The sequence below is a fragment of the Eucalyptus grandis genome, chromosome 5 (assembly GCF_016545825.1).
Source record: "Eucalyptus grandis isolate ANBG69807.140 chromosome 5, ASM1654582v1, whole genome shotgun sequence".
NCBI lineage: Eukaryota > Viridiplantae > Streptophyta > Magnoliopsida > Myrtales > Myrtaceae > Eucalyptus > Eucalyptus grandis.
Window position 1 is genome coordinate 9,083,685 of NC_052616.1, and position 21,880 is coordinate 9,105,564.

The 21,880-nt window shown below is 39.1% G+C and overlaps 1 protein-coding gene across 1 annotated transcript; it reads left to right on the top strand.

Moving 5' to 3' along the window:
- The first annotated feature begins 18,065 nt into the window (after positions 1-18,065).
- LOC120293595 (late embryogenesis abundant protein At1g64065-like) lies at positions 18,066-18,716 on the top strand. The gene has a single exon (XM_039313286.1). The coding sequence runs from the start codon at positions 18,066-18,068 to the stop codon at positions 18,714-18,716; it is 651 nt and encodes a 216-aa protein (XP_039169220.1).
- Positions 18,717-21,880: the final 3,164 nt, after the last annotated feature.

Sequence of the window (21,880 nt, forward strand, 5' to 3'; positions counted from 1 at the left end):
TTTTTTTCCCGAGACATTCCGCTGGTCTCATTAGTTTCTTTTCCTCTTTCGGAGACTGATGCAAAGGTGGTAGGAGTAATTCCTTTTTCTACAACGTCCCATTCCAGAGGATCCTTTGATCGAAGGAAAGCTTTCATCTTGTTCTTCCGGATGTTGTAATCCTTTCCATCAAAGTAGGATGATCTGGTATTGCTTTGCCCTTCCATCAGCCCTGGTGCTAGCATACTAGCCATGGATCTTTTACTATGAAGTAAAACACTTCAAATAAAGTAAGTACACAGGCTCTGATACCAATTGAGATAGCTAGTATAAACACCTAGAGGGGGTGAATAGGTGCACAAACAATTTATCGAAATACAGAAGCGATTCTTAGCATATGATAGAAAGGAAATTCTCTCTTGATTAACAAAATGAAATACGATCGAGGTAGAGAGAGTGAGGAAGAGAAAATTGAACACAGGATTTATAGTGGTTCGGCTTATTCCAAGCCTACGTCCACTCTTCCGCACTGACAGCCCACCGGCTGGATTTCACTATGATCAAAAGAGAAGTTACAGCACAGCTTTGCCTTGATTCCACAGTGTAGATGTTCTACCACACCTCCTCAAGGTTTCTCACAAATATAGACTCTCTTTTTGTATACAAGTATTCGCTCAAAGGATTTGTCTAAACAAAAAGAAGCTTCAAACTTTGGAATTCTTCTATCGCGCACACCTTGAACAACTAAGACAGTCTTCCTTATATACTCCTTTATGCCATCATACCCGTTGGCACTTACCAAAGGAATTCCTCCAATCTACCCGTTGGACGGAATCAATTAGGAAGATTGTTCAAGCTATTAAAGGAACATGTTGATAGCCCATCAATCCTGTTCGCCCATACAATCAGGATCTTGGTTTCCATAAGCAAAACCTTCCAATAATATTTAGGCAATCACCGGATCTTTAATTATCGAATCAATCTTCGATCAATCAAAGGACTCCGTTTATGTCTTCTCCAGCCATGAGATCTTCTCCAGTTGATAAGGTTAAATCATTAACGAAACATCCAGTTCTGAATAACCTTTCTTCAACGGATTAGAGACTGTCAATGAGGATAGACTTTGAGTCTTGAGTCTGGCTGTCCCAAGGTCTTCAGACTTTAAATAGCAGAGTCTGCAAGCCTTCAGACTAGACTGATAGAAACAATTTGTCAACTTCAAAACACTTCAAGAAGATTTCTCCAACAAAAGGAAGTTTTCAAAGCATTGTCTAACTTGATTTCATATTTATACTAACTTAGTCATGTTGTGTTTGAGAGGATATTAGAAATAATTAGAAACTTTTTTAGGATAATTTTTATTTTGATATTTTTATTAATTCTCTATAACTTTCAAGATTGTGCCTAATCCCTTTGATTGAGCATATCTTGATCTATGCTATTTTGGATAAATCATTATCCATGCCTATAAGTAGGCTTAAATTTTTCTTCTTCAACACAAACACGATAAATTTCACAATTCTCCCATGTCCGCTTTATTATTCTTAACTATTTCAGTACTTTTAGGACATTCACGCATTAGCTGCTCCAAATACAAGCAGCTCCCTCTACTTTTAGAAACCAGACCGAACAGAATGGATTGACAATCGGATACCGGCGGGTCCTCCAGTACGGTTCATACTACCATAACATTAACACATTAAATCGGTCGAAAACAGGACCTAACCTGATTCAACCGGTCAACCGACACCAGTGCCGGATAAAACCAGATGTGGACCCTTTCATACAGTCAAAGTAATAAGTTGCGAACCCCAGAGATGTATTTAATCCATTTAACTTGCTTTTTCCCTGGAAAAGTCGCTTGCCGTTTTTCTTAAGAGGGTGTTTTAAGAAAGTCAAACCCGCGACTTCTTAGTGAGAGGACAACAGCCTCCCATCTCAGCCGGGCATCACTTATTTGACCATGTAATTCTGTACGGTCTCCGGTGGGGATTTGAAAATATTGTTTTTATTGGGTTGTGCCTCGAGCTTGGGCTAACACGGTGGTTGAACGCATCCGGCCATAAAAGAACAGGGGAGACAGTTCATGTCACCGAAGCTTCGCATTGACAGTTTCTCCTATCAAGAAAGGTGGCCAGTCTCTCTTGCTTGTATTTGAGAGATGTTCCCACTAAAACTGGCGTCCCTCTAAGATGATTCGAACGTGGGACGCGTTCGGCGGCTGAGTTCGCACGTCGTTTCTCAGGAAAGTGGTCTCATATTTCGTCTGCGGGAATCGTATATATAAACGTTTTAGCCACCCCTCTTGGTACAATATTCACAGAGAAAACGAAGTGAGACATAAAAAACAAGTTCACGAAGAGAGTAGCAGCAATGGCAGAGAAAAACCAGAACCAATACCACCCACCTGAATCGAACGGCTATCACCGGAGTGATCAAGAATCAGTTCCAACCATGGAGGACGAGGAGGCCAAGCGCAAGAAGCGGATGAAGTGGACCATCGGCATCATCGCCTTCGTGATCTTTCAGGTTGTCCAAGCTCTTTTTTTTGTGCTGGTCATCATGAAGTTCAAGTCCCCCAAATTCAGGGTTGCCGAGTTCGACGTCCAGGCCCTGACTGCCGGGACTCAGGCCTCCCGTCATTCAACCTGAGCTTTGTCGCTCCAATCCGGGTCAAGAACACCAACTGGGGTCCCTTCAAGTACGACGCCTCCACCGTTGATTTCACCTATCAAGGTGTTCAGGTGGGACAAGCAATCATCCCGAAGAGCAAGGCCAACTTCAAGTCCACCAAGAAGATTAATGTGAACGTGACTCTGAGCTCTGCTAATCTGCCTAGCGACGTCAATTCGACTCTCGGGAGCGATTTGAGCTCTGGGGTCATCAACTTGAGTAGTCAAGGCGAACTCAGAGGGAAGGTGACAGTCATGTTCATGTTTAAGAAGAGGAAGACCTCCCTGATGAACTGCACAATGGCAATCAATACATCAACAAATGCGGTCCAATCCTTGTCATGTCAATGAGGGATGCGAGAGTGTGATTTCCCACTAGATGGCTTGTATGCTTGCTTATTATTATTTTTTTTCAAAATAAAGTATTGATTCTGCATTATGGATTTGCACACGATGGAGAATCTTTTATTTGGACTTTTTGAACTGAAGTTTTCTTCAACTACATGTGGTGCAAAGCACCAACCAAAGCCCTTAAATGGAGAATCTACACACAATCACTATACCAAGAAAGACATTTCCTTGACAGTGATATTCCATTTTATCTCTTTACAGAGTCCTTCTTCTTATCTTAAACGATTCAATTTCATCCGTCGTCCTTGACAATCAATATGATAAATTATTTCTCAAGTTTGAGCTCCCATATGAAATCCAATCTAATAAAAGTCTAGCCTGTGTTTTGGATGTCTTATGACTTTATCTTCAAGCATAACTAGTGGATCCGATCTTAGATTCAAAAGACAAAAGGAAAAAAATGAAATTTTGCTTGATTATTACACATTAGAGCAAACAAGAGGAGTTTATGATTTTTTCTTGAAGTTAGCTAGCTAGGTTAGTGTGCATGAGAGATAGTGAGATAACACATATAGGTTGGCTTTGAGTATAATCTAAACTTGAGAAGCACTTGAGCGATTGTAACCCAATTCTCCATATTCATAATGGATTTTGCGGTTGATTTTTCCATGAAGTAGATATCAACACTTGAATTGAGCCGCGTAAATATCTAATCCTTGTTTTTTCTTCTTTTGTTAATTTTTTCTTTTCTCATTAGATCTAAATTGTGGGATTTGTGAGTTTCCGCGTCATCACAACAGTACGGTGTCTGAGGGTCAAACAAGCTCCTAACTCCAGATTAAAACTTTGACTACTTTCTCGGGCCGACTTTCCTTTCGCGTAATTTGCGGTGGTCACAAAGAGAAAGCATTCTCTAAGAAGCGTGACTCAGGTATAACAAAGACGTGCCAAAGAACAGAATGCTACTGTCTAACATCAACGGAACATCATCTAGAATCAGTACAGTAATTCAATATATGACTTGGGCTCAGGCGTACGGCCGGACAGATCTTGGGAGACGATTGACGTCATCGAAGCTTCCATTGAGAAAAGTAATTCAATCTTATTAAGGTCAACGATCTCTCCTTGCTTATCCAGAAATGTTCCCACTAAGCTCGCCTTCTCCTAGAACATATGATTCCGACGTCGGAAGGCGTTTGGCGGCCGAATTCTGCTAATCGTTTGCCTCAAAAGTGGTTCCAACTGTTTGATATTGATCTTCGTTTTTCACCACAGGCAGTAATTTCAACTTATGCAAGACGATATGCATACATAAACTATGTACTTCAACTAAATCCAAGAAGAAACATGCATCATTAGTCATCTTATCTCAAGGCAAATTTGTCTTTTGAGCATGGAAACTATTGGTAGCATGCAATAGAAATCCAATACCTTCATATGGGAAGATTGTCAAAAGAAATCCAACGTTTGAACTTGTCAACATATCCAGTTGGATTCAGTTTTATTCAAAAGTTTAAATTGATGACTTATGGGCCTATGTCTACTCTCCCTCAATTCAAGATTCCTTGTGTGTCAACAAATCTCAATTTGAATCTCCACTTTATTGTCATCAACAAAGCTCAACTTCACCCTGTGTCTCTTTTGCTTGGCTAAATCACGAAAACTACCCTAGGTCTCTTTCGCTAAACTGAACTGTGAAGACCGCCTGAAGTTGCATCTCTCACGAAATTCATTCCTTAAAATATTCACAAAACACCAATACGCATTGAGAGTTGGGCACTAATTAATCATTGATTTTGATTGCATTTTGTTGAGCACGTGCATCAGAGACTTGATTTTTTTTTTTTGGGAGATTGTCAAGAGAGAGTGCAAGTCCGAGCATGTCGACATTCTCAGTTTAATCCACATTTACCCAAAATCGAAGCTAATGATTATAGGCCAATTATAATATATTAATTGTTTTAGACAACACTAATTGTTTGAAGTCTTTTCTAACACTATTCACACCTTCATCTCAATAGATATGTTGCATGATTATTTTTCGTGGTAATAAACCTGCCAAAGTCTAGATCTCCCAAGTGACAAATATCCACAACATTTTGTTTTACATGGAGTTGATGACGTAAATGTCAAATTTATTTTATTAATTTTCATTTGATACTCTGTCTGTCAAAGAAATCATTTCATAAGTAGGGTTGAGGCATTGACTTATATCCAATTTTCAAATTTTGTAACTGTATCCGTTGTATTAGTAAATGAAAATTTCCATTTCTCATATGCTTGTGTAGCTAAAACTTCACTGAGACGTTGTTGTGATACTTATGTAAATGGCCATGTGCACTGTTACTATCTAATATTATTGAGACCTCATGGTATAAATGGAATATCATCTAGGAGAAGTAAAATAAAGCAATATTATGAAGTTGGAATTTGTATGGTGGTATAAAAAGTGATGAGAAAAATTACCAAAAAAAGTCATAAAAGTATTGTAATTTTTAAGATTCAGTCATATATATATATATATATTTTCAGTTCAATTCTTAAGCTTTCATTATTGTGCAAATCTAGTCTATCCAGCCAATTTTAGCTAGACGGCGTTGACATAGACGTTGATAATTTTTAATAATATCTTATTTTATTATTTTATTATTTTTTAATTAATTTTTCCTTCTTCTTTTTTTTTTTTTCTTCACTCCTTCCTCCTTCCTCCAGCCAATCACCAATAGCAGCTAGCCAAAGGGATGGTTAGCAAGGGACCTTGCTGACCTTGGGGAAGCTTGGCCATGGTTGGGCAACCTCGCCCAAGCTGCCTGCTAGGTTGGAGAGGCTCATCCTCGTTAGAGGCCGCAACCTTTTGCGGCCTCTAGCAAGGGCTACCAATGGCTAGGCGTTGCTTGCCCTTGCCAAATTTGGGGAGGGTTGAGCCTCACCGGCCATGGGCAATGCTGGACCTCACCAAAGGTCATTAGGTCAAAGGATGCGATCTTGCGAGGTTGAAGGCCATGACCTCATGCGGCCTCTAGCTTGGGTGAGCCTCACTCGCCATGAGTAGGTTGTGACCTCCTCATGGCTAGGCGAGGCCAAGTCTCGCCATATCTAGTAGGACCTTGCTCAACCATGCTGAGGGCAGCCTCGTCATTGCTGGATGAGACCAACCTTGTCTACGCTTGCCTTTGGAGGAGGAATGAGGAAGAAGGAGAAAAAAAAAAAAAAGAAAATTATCAAAATATTGTCCATGTTAGACATCGGCCAATATTGGTCAAAATTAGCCATAGACTATATTTGCACAATTGTAAATAGTTTAAGATTGAATCGGTAAAAAAAAAGGTTAATGACTTGAAAAATTGCAATAGATTTATGATTGTTTTGGTATTTTTCCTAAAAGTGATGCTAGGAGCCATTAAATATTTTCCAAAACTAAGATTAATTAAGGGAGGGAACATATTAGAATACTTCAAATATGCGATCGCACACTTCCTCCGTACCTAACTGGAGTCAAATATGTCCAGCCTTGATCTTTAAATAATGTTTTTTTTTTCGTGCTGTCTGACCATCGACGGTCTCCAAATAAATCATGTCAATTCTTTTAGCCATATATTCCGCGTGTATCAAAGGATTCGATATTTAATTTTGCCGTAAATACCGGTGGGATTATGATATTTTGAAAGTCAAAACACACAGTGCTTTTGACTGGGCTTGCTTCTCTCCCCATTGTGCCCAGTTGGAAAACAAAAATGAGGAAATTAGAATATGATAAAGCACTCAGGCAGGCCAATCAATTCATCTGATCGAAGCTTCTATGAATAGAATAATGTTGTCGAACCACCAAAAAAAAGAGAAGGTCCTACTGTTTTTAAAAAGCAATGTCTGAAAGTCATAATCTTATAAGTCGCATTCCTCTACAAAAACGTGACGATTCCAACATTCGGACGCGTTAGCGTCTTTGATTAATAGCATTTTCCGGGAACTTGAGTCTCATATCCACTTGTATGGTGTCCCAAACATCGCGTGTATACCTCAGCATAATATCCACATGTATTGTGTCCCAAATATCGTGTATATACCTCAGCATAACGATGACTTCTCGACATTCTCAGCCTTCTCAATTCTCGCATCTCCAATTCCTTTAGAGAAACAAAAAGCTCAAAAATCACACACCAGCTCCCCCACAAGACCATCTAGCAATGGCAGAGAAGAACCAGAACCAATACCACCCACCCGAATCGATCGGCCATCACCAGAACGATCAAGAATCGCTTCATACAATGGAGGATGAGGAGGCCAAGCGCAAGAAGAGGATGAAATGGACGATCGGCATCATCGCCTTCGTCATCTTTCAAGTAGTCCAAGCTCCTTCTTTGTCCTGGTTATCATGAAGATAAAGTCCCCCAAGTTCAGGGTCGGCGACATTGCCATCCAAACTTGGACGGTTGGGACTTAGGCATTACCTTCATTCGGCATAAGCTTCGTTGCCCCAATCCACTTCAAGAACACCAACTGGGGTCCCTTCAAGTACGACGCCTCCACTGTTAACATCTCCTGTGGAGGCGTCCAGGTGGGACGAGCGATCATTCCAAAAAGCAAGGCCAACTTCAAGTCCACCAAGAAGATCGATGTGAACGTGACTCTGAGCTCTGCTAATTTGCCCAGCAATATTAATTTGAATCTTGGGAGCGAATTGAGCTCAGGGGTCATAATATTGGATAGTTAGGGTGAGCTTAAGGAAAGATCAGTCATGTTCATGAAGATAAAAATTTCACAAATGAATTGGACCATGGTGATCAATACCTCGACAAGAGCGGTCCAGTCCTTGTCGTGTAAATGAGGATGTCAAGCGTGATTCTTAATGATCCATAGTTACTGAGCCCGCTTTTATATTTTCTTTCCATGAATTTTCCATGGATGGAATCAAGAAATTTATGCATTTCTATCCAACTATTTGATGTATTAAGATACACGTGTGATTGAGCTATGTTAGAAAAGTCCAACATCATAAAATTGATATAGTGTAGAGCAATTAATGTATGCTAGTTAGTCCACAACTCATTGATTTAAACTTTTAAGTGAAAATAAGTTCACAGGCTGAGATTTGGACTCTCTTTTGGCGATTTCCTGAGGCAAACAATATCAGAGTGGGTACAAAGCAGGCCTTAAAGATGATGTTGGGCCAAAAGGATATGTGAATTAAGAAGGAATGGGCCTAACAATAATGATGTTGGGCCACAAGAATATGTGAATTAAGGAGGAATAGGCCTAAAACTGAGCTTACGTGTGAGGAGAGATTGTTATGACTTATGTGTGCGTGAGTTATGTTGAAGAAGTTCCACGTCAGAGAATTGATGTAGTGTAGAATAGTTAATATATCATTCAGTTGCTCATAACTTATTAACTTAAACTTTTGAATGAATGTAGATATTAACTGGCTCAGATTTGAGCTCCCTCTTGGTGATCTCTTGAAGTCTCATATTGAATAATTGATGTCTTATAAAACAATTAATATATCTCAGCCAACTCATAATTTATTAGCTTAAAGGTAGATACTAATATGCTTATAAATTGATGTGGTATAGATCAGTTAATATATTCATAACTTATTAAACTTTTAAATGAAGATAGATATTAACAGGCTTGGATTTGGGCTCTCTCTTGGCCATCTTCCTAGCCAAAATGTATCGGATTTCTACTATGCTCTAAACATGATGGGGTCATTCTATTTGAAAATTCTTTAATTGTTCCGTATGTGACGTGATGTACCGACACTACGTGCTTTTGATTTTTTCTTTTTCACCACAGAGAATACTGCTTTCAACGTGAGGACGACTGGTCCACTTTTTCTTTCTTGTGCCATGCCATGGTTTAGAATTATAGCAGGCATCTCGGATTGGATCTCTTAACTATGAAGTGGAGAGAGAGCTCCACAATGGATCTTGACGGTAGGTACACGGATAAGTACTGTCTCTATCAGCGGCTTAGCCTAAGGGTTCCTACAGGACATAGACATATCCCGTTGCCTAGGCTCACTAGTGATAGTTTTTCAGATTCCAATTATAGTTTTAGCCGTCTCTTGATGTTTTTTCTAGTAGTGGAAAGTCGATTAGTTTTTCAGCTTCTCGGGAACAGTCTTACGCCTGAGATTTTTTTTAGTAGTGGAAGGTCAATTAGTACAGAATTGGAACCGTCACATTTTCCATTACATGGATACGGTAGTACTCACGAATGAACTTATAGTGAATTCTGCTCGGTTGAACTATGAGATTAGTTCATATCACTAAATCAAAATTTGTTTCTAAGTTTGTGTTTATAGCAGATGTTTTGCCAAAAAAGTGTTGGAAAAATTTCTATTGAAATATGGATGAATAGATCCAAACTGGCAAAGGTTTGGACAGAAAACGTAAACGAAGGGAGAATTAAAGATAATAAGATTAGGAACAATTGCTGCTAGTCATATAAAAGGACGCTGAAAATGTAGAGATAAGTTGGAAGTAAAAATAAACAACTGGGTATCCTTTGATTGATTAATGGTGTCTTCTACAAACTAAAATTTAAGTATCTATACCTACCATTGACACCTAACAACAATTATCAAGAAATCAAACACATTCTATGGGACTCCTCCAATTAAGCAATTCCAATCTACAAGCGGTTACTTAGAGATATTCAACTCTACTACTCAATGATATGTCTTCTTCACATCTTCACGGTTGCCACCATCAGTCTTCGGGAGATCATAGCCCTTCAGTCGCTCGAGTTGATCTTCATCTATTGACGTTTTGCTTTAAGACATGCCCATTTTCATCCGTATATTTTCGTCCATATCTTGTGTCGGCTAAAACTGCATTCTTTTGTAGACCTCTATGTGTCTTATTACTCAGCATTTGCTAGCCGAGTTGTTGATCGGAGATTTGGACTTTTCTTGGTGCGAACAACGAAAAACTCTAATACATGCGAACACAATATTTTTGCGCAAAAAGTGTCCTTGATATGGTTTCTTCACACAATTCACTCTATGTCACATCTATTTTTACAATATCTTGAATTTATTAAAAGTAAGAAAAATAACGAAGCTGTGATGGTTTAAACTTTTTCTCTTTAAGCGGCCTTTCCTTTTTTACTGACAGCCTGCCAAGTCTACCAAGGTGGGCGGGAGACTCGATCCTGGGTTTTAGGTAGCTTTGAGTCAACCGATGAGTCATCAAGTTTGGCGAATATTCTAAGCTGGCACGTCGACATTCTCGAGGCATTATTTGGGCTTTGAGGTGGTGATTGTGCTTATGGTCAAACAATCCGTTCGGAAAAGAAATATTTGATTATCAATCTCCTTCAAGATTATCAATTCAAGGCCGGAAGATTCCTGCTTTTTAAGGGTACAAAAGGGTAAAGTAAATGACCTGAATCAATGCTCGAGTACTAGACGTTACGGCGTGAATTTACTCAATCTTTTGTGTAATCTGGCGATGTTTTCCACTTGTTTATGTAGGCAGCCATCTGCAATGTTACTATCTAATATTAAGGAGACCTCATGATTTAAATGAAAAACCATCTAGCAGAAGTACAATAAATTAACATTGTGAAATTGGACTGTGTATGGTAATATGAATAATAATGATAGGATATTGAGTTATAAAGCTTGTCCAAAACTAAGATTAATAAAGGTAGGGAACGCCGTGGAATACTATATATAAAGCAATCGTGCGATACCTAACTGCAGTCATGCAGTCAAATATGTCCAGCCCCGATCTCAAATTAAGGTTTTTTTTTTCTTTTTTTTTTTTTCTTTCGTGGTTTTATAGCGATGAGGTATCTTTACTCAACCTTGACATATCACAGGCGTGCTCAGGCAAAATGGGCTTGAAGAACAATTTGGTGTAGAGATAAAAAAAAAAAAAAAAAAAAAAGGGGGGGGAGTAGAAAAAAAAGTCTTAAACCCATTACATTTTCACCAATTTAGTTTCAAATTTTTAATTATATCAATTTAATTATAAATGTTTTGATCGATTTGCTAATATAGTCCAATAAATCAATTTTAGCCGAAAATTACCAATACCAAATGTTTTACATGATACAATCATCAATTAACATGGACAAAATTTACAAATTTTCAACATTTTGTTCTGGTTTTTAATTATTTTTTTCTTTTCTTTTTCATTGTGGCCGGTGAGAGTGGGCAAGGGCCCGCAAAACACAACCCTCACCAAATCTGGCGAGGATGAGAGATCTCATGACTTGGGTGAAGGCAGCGTCACCACAACGGTGATGGCGCTGGGCTCATAGGCCCTCACTTAGTGGTCGATGAGGGTCATAAACCACAATAAAAAAAGAAAAAAGAAAAAAATTAAAACATTTAAAAAATATTAAATTTTATAAATTTTATCAACGTCAATGATGATTATACTATGTAGGATGATTCAACGTCCATGTTGGCAATTTCCTACTAAAATTAGTAGGATGGATTACATTGTAAATCATCAAAATATTTATATTTCAAATGGTATAATTAAAAAGTTTAAAACTGAATTGATAAAAGTATAATAAATTTATGATTTTGTTTGGGTACTTTTTCTTTAAAAAAGGATATTTAGTTCTTGGATAATTTCTCAATTAAACTTAAGATCACAAGAAGATGTGCAAACTCTCTTGAAACCAAATTTACAGCATCATTTTATTTCAAGCTATCTTATCATCGACAGTTTCCAAATAAATCATCTCAATTTTTTTTGCAGTATATCCCGTATATTCGTAACGTATCTCTATATAATTATGGTATAGCATCGTGGGGATAAGGATAATTTCGAAGTCAAAAAACACATGCTCTGGCCTGCGCTTTGCTTCTGTCCCCATTGAGCCTTAAGCTTTGGTTTTGCACCCAGTTCAAAAAACCCAAGAAAAATGAATATACGATTATAGGTCTAATAATGAATTCCTTCTTTATTGAAAAGCAATATCTGAAGGTCATTCTCATACAAAGTCGCATTCCTCTAGAAGAGTATGACCATTCCAACGTTCGGACGCGTTGGCGTCTAAAATTAATTGCAGTATCCTGGAAATTGCGTCTCATATCCGCTTGGGTTTGGTCCCAACATCGTATATATAACTCAGCATAACTAGGACATCTCAATATTCTCAGTCTTCTCTGTTTTCACATCTCAAATCCCTTTAACAAAGCAAAAACCCAAAAACCCAAAATCACAAACAAGCTCCCCTACAAAACCATCTAGCAATGGCAGAGAAGAACCAGAACCAATACTACCCACCCGAATCGAACGGCTATCACCGGAACGATCAAGAATCGCTTCATGCCATGGAGGATGACGAGGCCAAGCGCAAGAAGAGGATGAAGTGGACGATCGGCATCATCGCCTTCGTCATCTTTCAGGTAGTCCAAGCTCTCTTCTTCGTCTTGGTCATCATGAAGTTCAAGTCCCCCAAGTTTAGGGTTGGCGACTTCGCTGTCCAGACCCTAACCGTTGGGACACAAGCCTCACCTTCGTTCAACATGAACTTCGTTGCCCCAGTCCGAGTCAAAAATACCAATTGGGGTCCCTTCAAGTACGATGCCTCCACCATTAACTTCACCTATGGAGGTGTCCTAGTGGGAGAAGCGGTCATTCCAAAAGGCAAGGCCAACTTCAAGTCCACCAAGAAGATTGACGTGAATGTGGCACTGATCTCTACTGGTTTGCCTAGCAATATTAACTTAAATCTGGGGAGCGAACTAAGCTCAAGTGTCATAACCCTAAACAGTCAGGGCGAGCTTAAGGGAAAGATTACAGTTATGTTCATGTTCAAGAAGACGAAGATCTCGCAAATGAATTGCACCATGACAATCAATACCTCGACAAAGGTGGTTCAATCCTTGACGTGTAAATGAGGATACTGTGTGTGATTCTCGGTGATTCATACTTTGTGGGCCTGCTCACATATTCTCTTTCCACGAATTTTTCATGGAATAAATAGAGAAATTTATGTGTTTCTACCTTATAGTTGATTAGGTCATTCGTTTGTTAATTCTTTATTTGTTGTGTATACATGTCACATACTGTACCAGCACCATGTGCATTGGATTTCTCTTATTTTTCCTCTCATAGAGAATAACTATTTTCATCACGGGACAACTGGGCCACTGTATTTCTTTCATTTGCCTTGCAATGGTTTGGAATTGGCGCAGCCATCTAGGATTGGATATCTTAACTATGAAGTGGACGGAGATCTCCACATGTTGCGTACTTGGGTCCCCTAGGGACGAACTGACGGTCCTTGATGGATGAGATTAGGCCGTGGCTCATCAAGAAATACGTAAATCGAATTTTCAACTTTCACACTGTACAATATGATAGTATCCACAAAGAACTTGTCCAAGAATTCTGCTCGATTGAACCATGAGATTGGTTCATAACACTTTTATCAAATATATATTTGTACGTTTGTATTCATAGCAGAAAACTTTAAAAAGTGCAAAAAGTGGTCTATAGTTTGTTCATGCAAGACACTCAATGTGACATCAAATTTTATAATTCTTGCATTATTAATTAAAAGTTGGAAAAATCCTAATATATTCGTCAGCAACCCTTTCTCCAAAAAAGAAAAGCCCTCCCTCAAAGAAATTTCACTTGCAGGTGCTTACCTTCAATTTCTGAAGCTGATACTCTAGTTCGCTTTTTTAGGCCTTGATTTGGCCTCTCCAATCTACTATGGGAGTTTGTTTTCGCCTTGCTTATGCGTCTTCTTTCGCTCTTTGTTATTGCTTTTCGTTGCTTGTCATGGTAAATAAATCTTCTTGCAGCTGAAAATTTTGTGAGAATGTTGTCACTAGTCCAAATAGCAAATGCTCGGGATGCAATTTTACACTTCACTGAGATTCGGTGGAAACTCTGTTCTCCCAATTTGGGTGTATATCTAAGTTTGAGAGCTTTTTCCTCTTGATCTAAATTTGGATATGAGAGCTTCTTGGAGGTGTTCAATTCATGGTGTTAAGGACGTGCAAGCCATAAATTTTGGAGAGGAAAATTTCAGTGTCTGCTCATTACAACGTTTCGGTGATTGATTGTTGATTATTTTTTGATGGTGTAACAAATCTGGTATTTTAGAATGAGAGTATGTTTTATAGTTGCAAGTTGTAATCTTTTATTTTTTGGGTTTTGTTTTGTTTTGTAGCTTTTATGGAATTTGTTTTATTTGAAAGCTTTTTTCTTCTTCTTTTTTAAATATATTCCTCCCTGATAACCTGCCAAGTCTGCCAAGGCGGGCGGAAGGCTTAATCGTGCTCTCCAGATTAGCTTTGAGGCAACTGATGAGTCATCAACTTTATGCATTATTTGGGGGGATTTACAAAGAGGAGAGCATGCCAAACCTGTATCAAAGAGCCAGCAGAAAATCCAGAGTATTATGTTTTTACAACATGGAATACAAATACGGCATTATCTATCTTATTCTCTGTGTCATACTTTCAGGGGGTATATTTACCTCCTCAGAAAACAAAACATCGGCATAACACTTTGGACAGTCAAAGTTGAATGATTCTCCACTTCCTTTCTTTGCCTTTTATTTTCATTCTTTTTGACCCTCTTCTGGTCTTCCCAATATGCACTTCTTCCTTCAACAATTTAACACTGCGCACGCCGCACAGATTGCGGGCCAGCCACTATTGATCAGGGTCGCAAAAGGTGTCGCAAACTTTGCCTCGACCCAATTAGGGACTCTCCCTTTATTCGTAGATAGAGGGGGTAGAGATTAGAGATAGTTGAATCGAGGGGATGAGATGGGCAAAGGCCCCGAGGAGGCAACCGCTGTGAGTACCGAGCGGCTACCCAGAGGTGTAGCACAGCGTTTGCAGCCTTGGTAGTGGCAAAGGGAGGGCGGTGGAAATAGATAAGAGACACTATCAAGGTTTCAATGAAAACGGAAAGATTAAAAGGATATGTCAATCGAAGCACAAGATAGTATTTTTACGTCTACTACTATTCACGATTTTATGGGTTAGTCATATTTATAAGATTATTTGTTTGTTATAATTGCGGTTGCAAATAAAATAAATATCAATCATTTTTTAGGTGCTACAACCCTCAGTTCTTCAAAATCTATTAAGATTTATCTAAACATAAGATGTTCAAGGTCGACAAGTGACGTGGACATAGGTTAAGATTTAAAAGTTTCAATTCTAAAAATATAATTTTTAGATGTATAAAGGTAACATGCATGAGAGGTCGTGATAAATCAATAGACAAGCCTGGCACGCTCGTGATACTTCAAAAGTCAAAACAATCACAGCTTTTGAGACGTAGGAGAGACACTCCTCCACTCGTGTTGCTGAGACATTCCCACTGAAACTCGCGTTCCTCTAGAAGTGAAAATTTCGACAACGCGTTTGAGGTGTGGAGTCAAATCACATTAATTTCCAGGAAAGTGGCTCTCTTTGTCCATTGGGTGCTTCCTTGGACAAACCCTCTCTCCCAACCCTGTACACAAACCTGACCAACGCACCTCTCGTCCCCATTCCGACTACATTCTCACTTATCCAATTCCTTCACAGAAACACTTGATTCATTCCTGGTTTAGCAGAATACTACCATACGGCGGAGAAGAGCCAGAACCAATACCGACCACCTGAATCCATAGTGTCACAGAAAGTGATCAATCAACAAGAGAATAGATAGAATAAGAAAATATTTGGACAATGAATTTATAGATTTTGATAGGATTGATCTACATTCCCGAAAAGAGCAGCATAAAATTCTACTATAGATTAAGTGATACAACGGAAATTACAACTACATTTAAGTCATTCAAACACTTTCAGTATTTTCTGGCCTCCAATATACTCAATAACTTACATAACGTTTAATTGCATAGTTCCTTATGAAATAATCCTTCACCCTTAAAGGAATCTTATTTGGATTAAGAAAGTTATTTTTTTGGGGCTCGAGTTCGAGATATATTTTCAATAGAATGGCTCTCACCTGAGGTTTCAAGAATTGCTTCATGCCATTGAGGACGAGGAGGCAAAGCGAAAGAAGAGAATGAAGTGGACAATTGGCATAATCTTTTTCGTCATCTTTCGGGTTGTCCAAGCTCTCTTCTTTGTGCCAGTCATCATGAAGTTTAGGTCCCCTAAGTTGAGGGTCGCTGAGTTCAGCGTCCAAAGCCCAACTGTTGGGACTCAGGCCTTGCCCTCATTCGATGTGCTTTGTCGCTCCAGTCAGAATCAAGAACACCAATTGGGCCATCTTCAAGTAAATGCTTCTACTGTGAACTTTACCTATGAGGGTGTCCAAGTGAGACAAGCGATCGTTTCGAAGAGCAAGGCCCACTTCAAGAGCACCAAGAAGATCAATGTGAACGTGACTTTGGGCCCTGCTAATTTGCCTACTTATTCGAATTTCGGGAGCAATTTGTGCTCTGGGTCGTAAACTTGAACAATCAAAGTGAGTTCAGAGGAAATGTGATAGCCATGTTTATGTTATAGAGATAGACCTACCAGATGAATTTCACCATGGCCATCAACACAGCAATAAAGACAGTCCAATTCTCACTGTGCAGATGAGAATTAGGACGGTGATTCTCCATTAGATGGTTCCACAAGCTTTGCACGAATTATTTGAAATTATGTATGAGAACATTTTCTGTTGGTTTTTCGTGGATCATTGTTGTGCAGTAGTTTGATCATTTAATATGTTTTGTGCATTGCGATTCAATTTGTAGATGGAAAGATTGTGTGGTAAATTTATAAATCTAGAGGAAGAAACTGACAACTAGGTCTAGGGCCCAGCCTCAATGTTATTGTGCGTGGCGTCCCATGCTTTGTTGTCCCAAGCCTGACCTCGATGGACCTTTGCGCGATGACTAGCATCTTGGGCCCAACTTATATGGACCAAGGTAAGAGTGCTAAGGGCTTGGGCTCAGGCATAAAAGTCCTTAGCCTAGCCTCAATGGACCAAAGCTTGGGTGCCGAGGACTTGAGCCTTGGGCACCGAGGTCCCAAGCACAGGTACTAGAGTTCCAAGCTTGGGTAGAGGTGCTTTGGGCCTTGCCTAGATAGACTCAGGCTTGCCCTTGATAAACTCCAATAGACCTAGCCTTGACCTCTAGTCTCGGTTCTAGTGCCAAGGGCCCAGGAACGAGCATTTGAGGCTCCTGTGCTCAAGCGCAGAGTTTATGACCCAAGCATTAATAATTTATCATGTTTTAGAAAATGATTTCCAATTTTTAAAAAGGAATTCATTTTTTCTGAATTTTAGTAGTAATTTTCTATTGAATAGGAAATCTTTTCAATTAACTTATTTTTATAAGCAATCTAAAAGCCAGAAAAAAAAAATCGCGAAACAAAGGAAGCCTAAAATCTCAAAATATCGATCTGTCCATTTACTTCCTATGGGCTTGAACCTGATAGACTACATGCGCGCTCAGGCTAAATTGGCTGGAAGGCCAATTTGGGTGGGGCTAAAAAAAGATTTTCAATTATCGAGTAAATTTTATACTTGAATTGAAGATTGCAAGAATATACGCTTTTGATGGTTAAGCCAACACCTTATTGGTTTATACGTTTCATTTTATTTCACGCGGTCTGATCATTGATGATCTCTAAATAATTTATGTCATTCCTTCATGTACCACATGAGTTGACGTTTAGAGTGCATCTGGCCCCATCGTGCCTTAAACCTCTGGTTTGGCACCCACTTGGAAAATATAATACGTTAAAAGCACTCAGGGAGGCCAATCAATTCATGTGATCGAAGCTTCTATGGATAGAATAATATTGCCCAACAACAAAAAGGTGTCCCACTTTTTTGAAAAAGCAATGTCCGAAGGTCATACCCTAACGAAGTCGCAATCCTCTAGAAATACATGACGTTTGCAACGTTCCGACGCGTTGGCGTCTCAAATTAGTAGCAGTTTCCCGGAAATTGAGTCTCCTATCAACTCGTCTTGTGTCCCAAAAGTCATATATATACCTTAGCATAACTAGGACTTCTCAACAATCTCAGCCTTCTCAATTCTCGCATCTCCAGTTTCTTCAGGGAAGCATAAACTCAACAATCACAAATCAGCTCCCCGCAAGACCATCTAGCAATGGCAGAGAAGAATCAGAACCAATACCACCCTCCTGAATCGAATGGCTATCACCGGAACGATCAAGAATCGCTTCATGCCATGGAGGATGAGGAGGCCAAGCGCAAGAAGAGGATGAAGTGGACGATTGGCATCATCGCCTTCGTCATCTTTCAGGTAGTCCAAGCTCTCTTCTTCGTTCTGGTCATCATGAAGTTCAAGTCCCCAAAGTTCAGGATCGGCGACCTTGCCGTCCAAACTCTGACCGTCGGGACTCAAGCCTCGCCTTCGTTCAACATGAGCTTTGTTGCCCCGATCAGAGTCAAGAACACCAACTGGGGTCCTTTCAAGTACGACGCCTCCACTGTTTACTTCACTTATGGTGGTGTCCAGGTGGGAGAAGCAATCATCCCCAAGAGTAAGGCCAACTTCAAGTCCACCAAGAAGATTGACGTGAGCGTGACTCTGAGCTCTTCTAATTTGCCCAGCAACATCAATTCGAATCTCGGGAGCGAACTGAGTTCTGAGATCATAACTTTGATCAGTCAAGGAGAACTTAAAGGAAAGATTACAGTCATGTTCATGTTTAAGAAGAAAAAAACCTCGCAAATGAATTGCACCATGGAAATCAATACCACATCAAAGGCGGTCCAATCCTTATTGTGTAAATGAGGATGCTAATTGTGATTCTCGGCAATCCATAGTTTGTAAGCCCGCATATACGTATTCTTTCCACGAGTTATTCATGGATTATATAGTGAAATTTATGTATTTCTATCTTATTCTTGATTGGGAGATTCGTTTGTAAATTCTTTATTTATTCTGGATACATGTCACGTTAAATACCGCCCCCACGCACTTCGGATTTTCCCTTTCTTCTTTCCCCGTAGAGAATACTGTTTTCATCCTTCGGCCGAAAAAAAAACTATCACGAGTATGACTGGTCCACTGCATTTCTTCCATCTGGATTCCCATGGTTTAAAATTAGTGCAGACATCTTGAATTGGATCTTTTAACTATGAAGTGCACAGAGATTCCACATATTCTGTTCTTCGGACCCCTAGGAACTGTTAAAAGACAGAGGAGATGCAGATTTGCAAATATGCACAAGAGCAGCGTTAAAAAACAGAGGAGAACAGAGGAGATTTTGTTATGCACAAAAACAGAGGAACCGTCTGCAAAACCACGCACATAAAAAAAACTGACGCCATAACTTTTATATAGGTTTTACAAAAACAAATAACCACCACATCCCACTAACTTCACACGTACAGTAACCAATCCACATAATAGAAGTGCTTAATGACTATTAACACATAAAAAACAAAACAGAAACATTGACTCGTTCAACAGGAACAAATTGACCATCCTTGACTATGGGCTTTGGCCGTGGTTCGCTTCCCATGCCTCATGGCTCGACCGCTGGGTGCGATTATGCGTACCGTCCCCATCAGCGTCTACGCATAAAGCTGACTAGTGGCCACACGTCCTGTCGCTGCTGAAGCTCACTAGCTTGTAGTGATAATCTTAGGCGTCGCTTGAAAATCTTTTTAGTAGTGAAAGGTCAATTACTATAACAATTCTGCTCGTTAAGCCGTAAAATCAGTTCATAGCACTCAAGCCAAAACTTATTTCTACGTTTGTATCTACAGGGGAGAACTTTAATGCATCCTAAAACAATCATCTCGCAATTTTCCTTGCACAAAAAGTGTTCTTATACAGTTTGTTCACACAAGGCACTCTATGGAACTGTTGTGGTTTAAGCTTTTTCTCTTTTAGCGGCCTCTTCTCTGTCCTGATTTCCTGCCAAGTGTGCCAAGGTGGGCCGAGGACATAATCCTGTTTTTCAGATTAGCATTGAGTCAATGGATTAGTCATCGAGTGTCAACGTTCTCAGGGCATTATTTGGGAGATTTACCAAGAAGGGAATGGAGAAAATATTCATCGTTTGCATAGCGCCATTACGGTGACTGATGTGGTAGGCAATTTTTTGCTTACGCCCACTCATAAGTTGATGATTGTCAAAAAGAAAAAATTGCCCCTGTTCAGCCACAGAAGTCCTATCCTTCGTTGCAGTTGCAGCACCTCCCCTTGCTGTCGCCATTGGCAGATTCTCGGCGGACATCTGTAATCGCTTTTGAGAAGTGTATGGTGTCGTAATAGTGCTTAGGATTTGATTGCGTGATCTACTAGCTTTGGATAGAAGCGGTACTAGCTACGTTGTAACCTCTCAAATTTGATAATGGAATCGTGCTTGTTCGTGCTTGTTATGGTCTGTTTGGTTATCATTATATTTCCGGAAATAATTTCTATTAAAAAATAATGTTGATTTTGCTCCTCATATGAGTTTATAAACATTCAAACGTGTTTGATAATTGCACAAAATTTTTATTTTCAAAATAAATAAATAAAAACATTAATACGTTTGGTACGACCCTTAAAATATTTTTTGTGATTATGAATTCCCTTTAATTTTTTAAATAATTTTCTGAGTTTTTATCTTTCTTATCTTTCTTTTTCCTTCTCTTCTTCTTCTTCCTTTAGTCATTCACTAGGTCTCGGCAATGGCTAGTTGCTGGCCATCACTGAGCTAGGTGAATGGCTAGAGGAGGAAAAAATAAAAATAAATAAATAGCTTAATTCTAGAATTGTTCCTAAGAACAGAGAAGTAACCTTTTTTCTACTTCTTGATTCCGCTCCACCAAATCAATTTTTGTTCTTTTTTTGTTCCCGGAAATTAAAGAACAAAAATAGTCAAGAATTGTCCAATTACCAATCAGACCCTTAGTTTATGATAATGAACGTAAGCTTGGTATAAACTAAATCGCTATCATTTATTTTCATAGTTGTTTGATAGAAGCATATTTTACTTGATATTCACAACTTAATCTATTATATATCAAATAGTTCTTGTGTAAATCAAACTCGATTTTAACAATTCCGTAGAATATATCAAGTTTCAATTATCGGCCTATTCACCCCATCTAGGTTGCATATTTAGCTATAACAATTGATATTAAGGCAAGTTGCTCATATATTTTGAAGTCAATTTCAAGAGTACAAACATTTTTCATGGCTAGTCATATTGGCGTAGGAGTTTGTGAAGGACAATCAAATACGAGACCTCCTTATCTTGATGGAAATAACTATAGCTGCTAGAAGTGCAAGATGAAAGCATAAATTAGATCAGCAAATCCAACAATGTGAGACGTTGTTCCGAATGGTGTAATTTATTTATTTCGCCATAATTCATAATTGGATCTCCAATTAAACCGTGTTAAATTTATTTCGCCATATTTTAAACAACTGGCCGCAGCATCGTGGAAATGATGATATCTTTTGGAAGTCAAAAGACATATGCTCCGAAACTAGGTTTGCTTCTGTCCCCATGATGCCTTAAGCTTTGGTTTAGCCCCCAGTTGAAGAAAGAAAATAATAAAGAAGAGGAAAATAGAATACGGTAGAGTACTCAGGAAGGCAATTCGGTACATGTCATCGAAGCTTCTATTGGTAGAATAGTATGTCCAACCAAAGAAAGGCGTTCTTCTTGAATTAAAAAAGCAATGTCCGAATATCATACTAACACTAAGTCGCATTCCTCTAGAAAAACATGTGATTGCTGACGTTCGGACGCGTTGGCGTCTCAAACTAATAGCATTTTCCTGGAATTCGAGTCTCATATCCATATTTGTTGGGTCCCAAACATTGGATATAAAGCAGAGCATACTTAGGACTTATCAACATTCACAGCCTTCTCAGTTCTCGCATCTCCAATTCCTCCATAGAAGAAAGGAACTCAAGAATCACAAACAAGCTCCCCACAAGACCATCCAGCA

What these genes read in the sequence shown, in the direction of transcription:
- LOC120293595 (XM_039313286.1), top strand. Translation starts at nt 18,066, where the DNA reads ATGGCAGAGAAGAATCAGAACCAATACCACCCTCCTGAATCGAATGGC.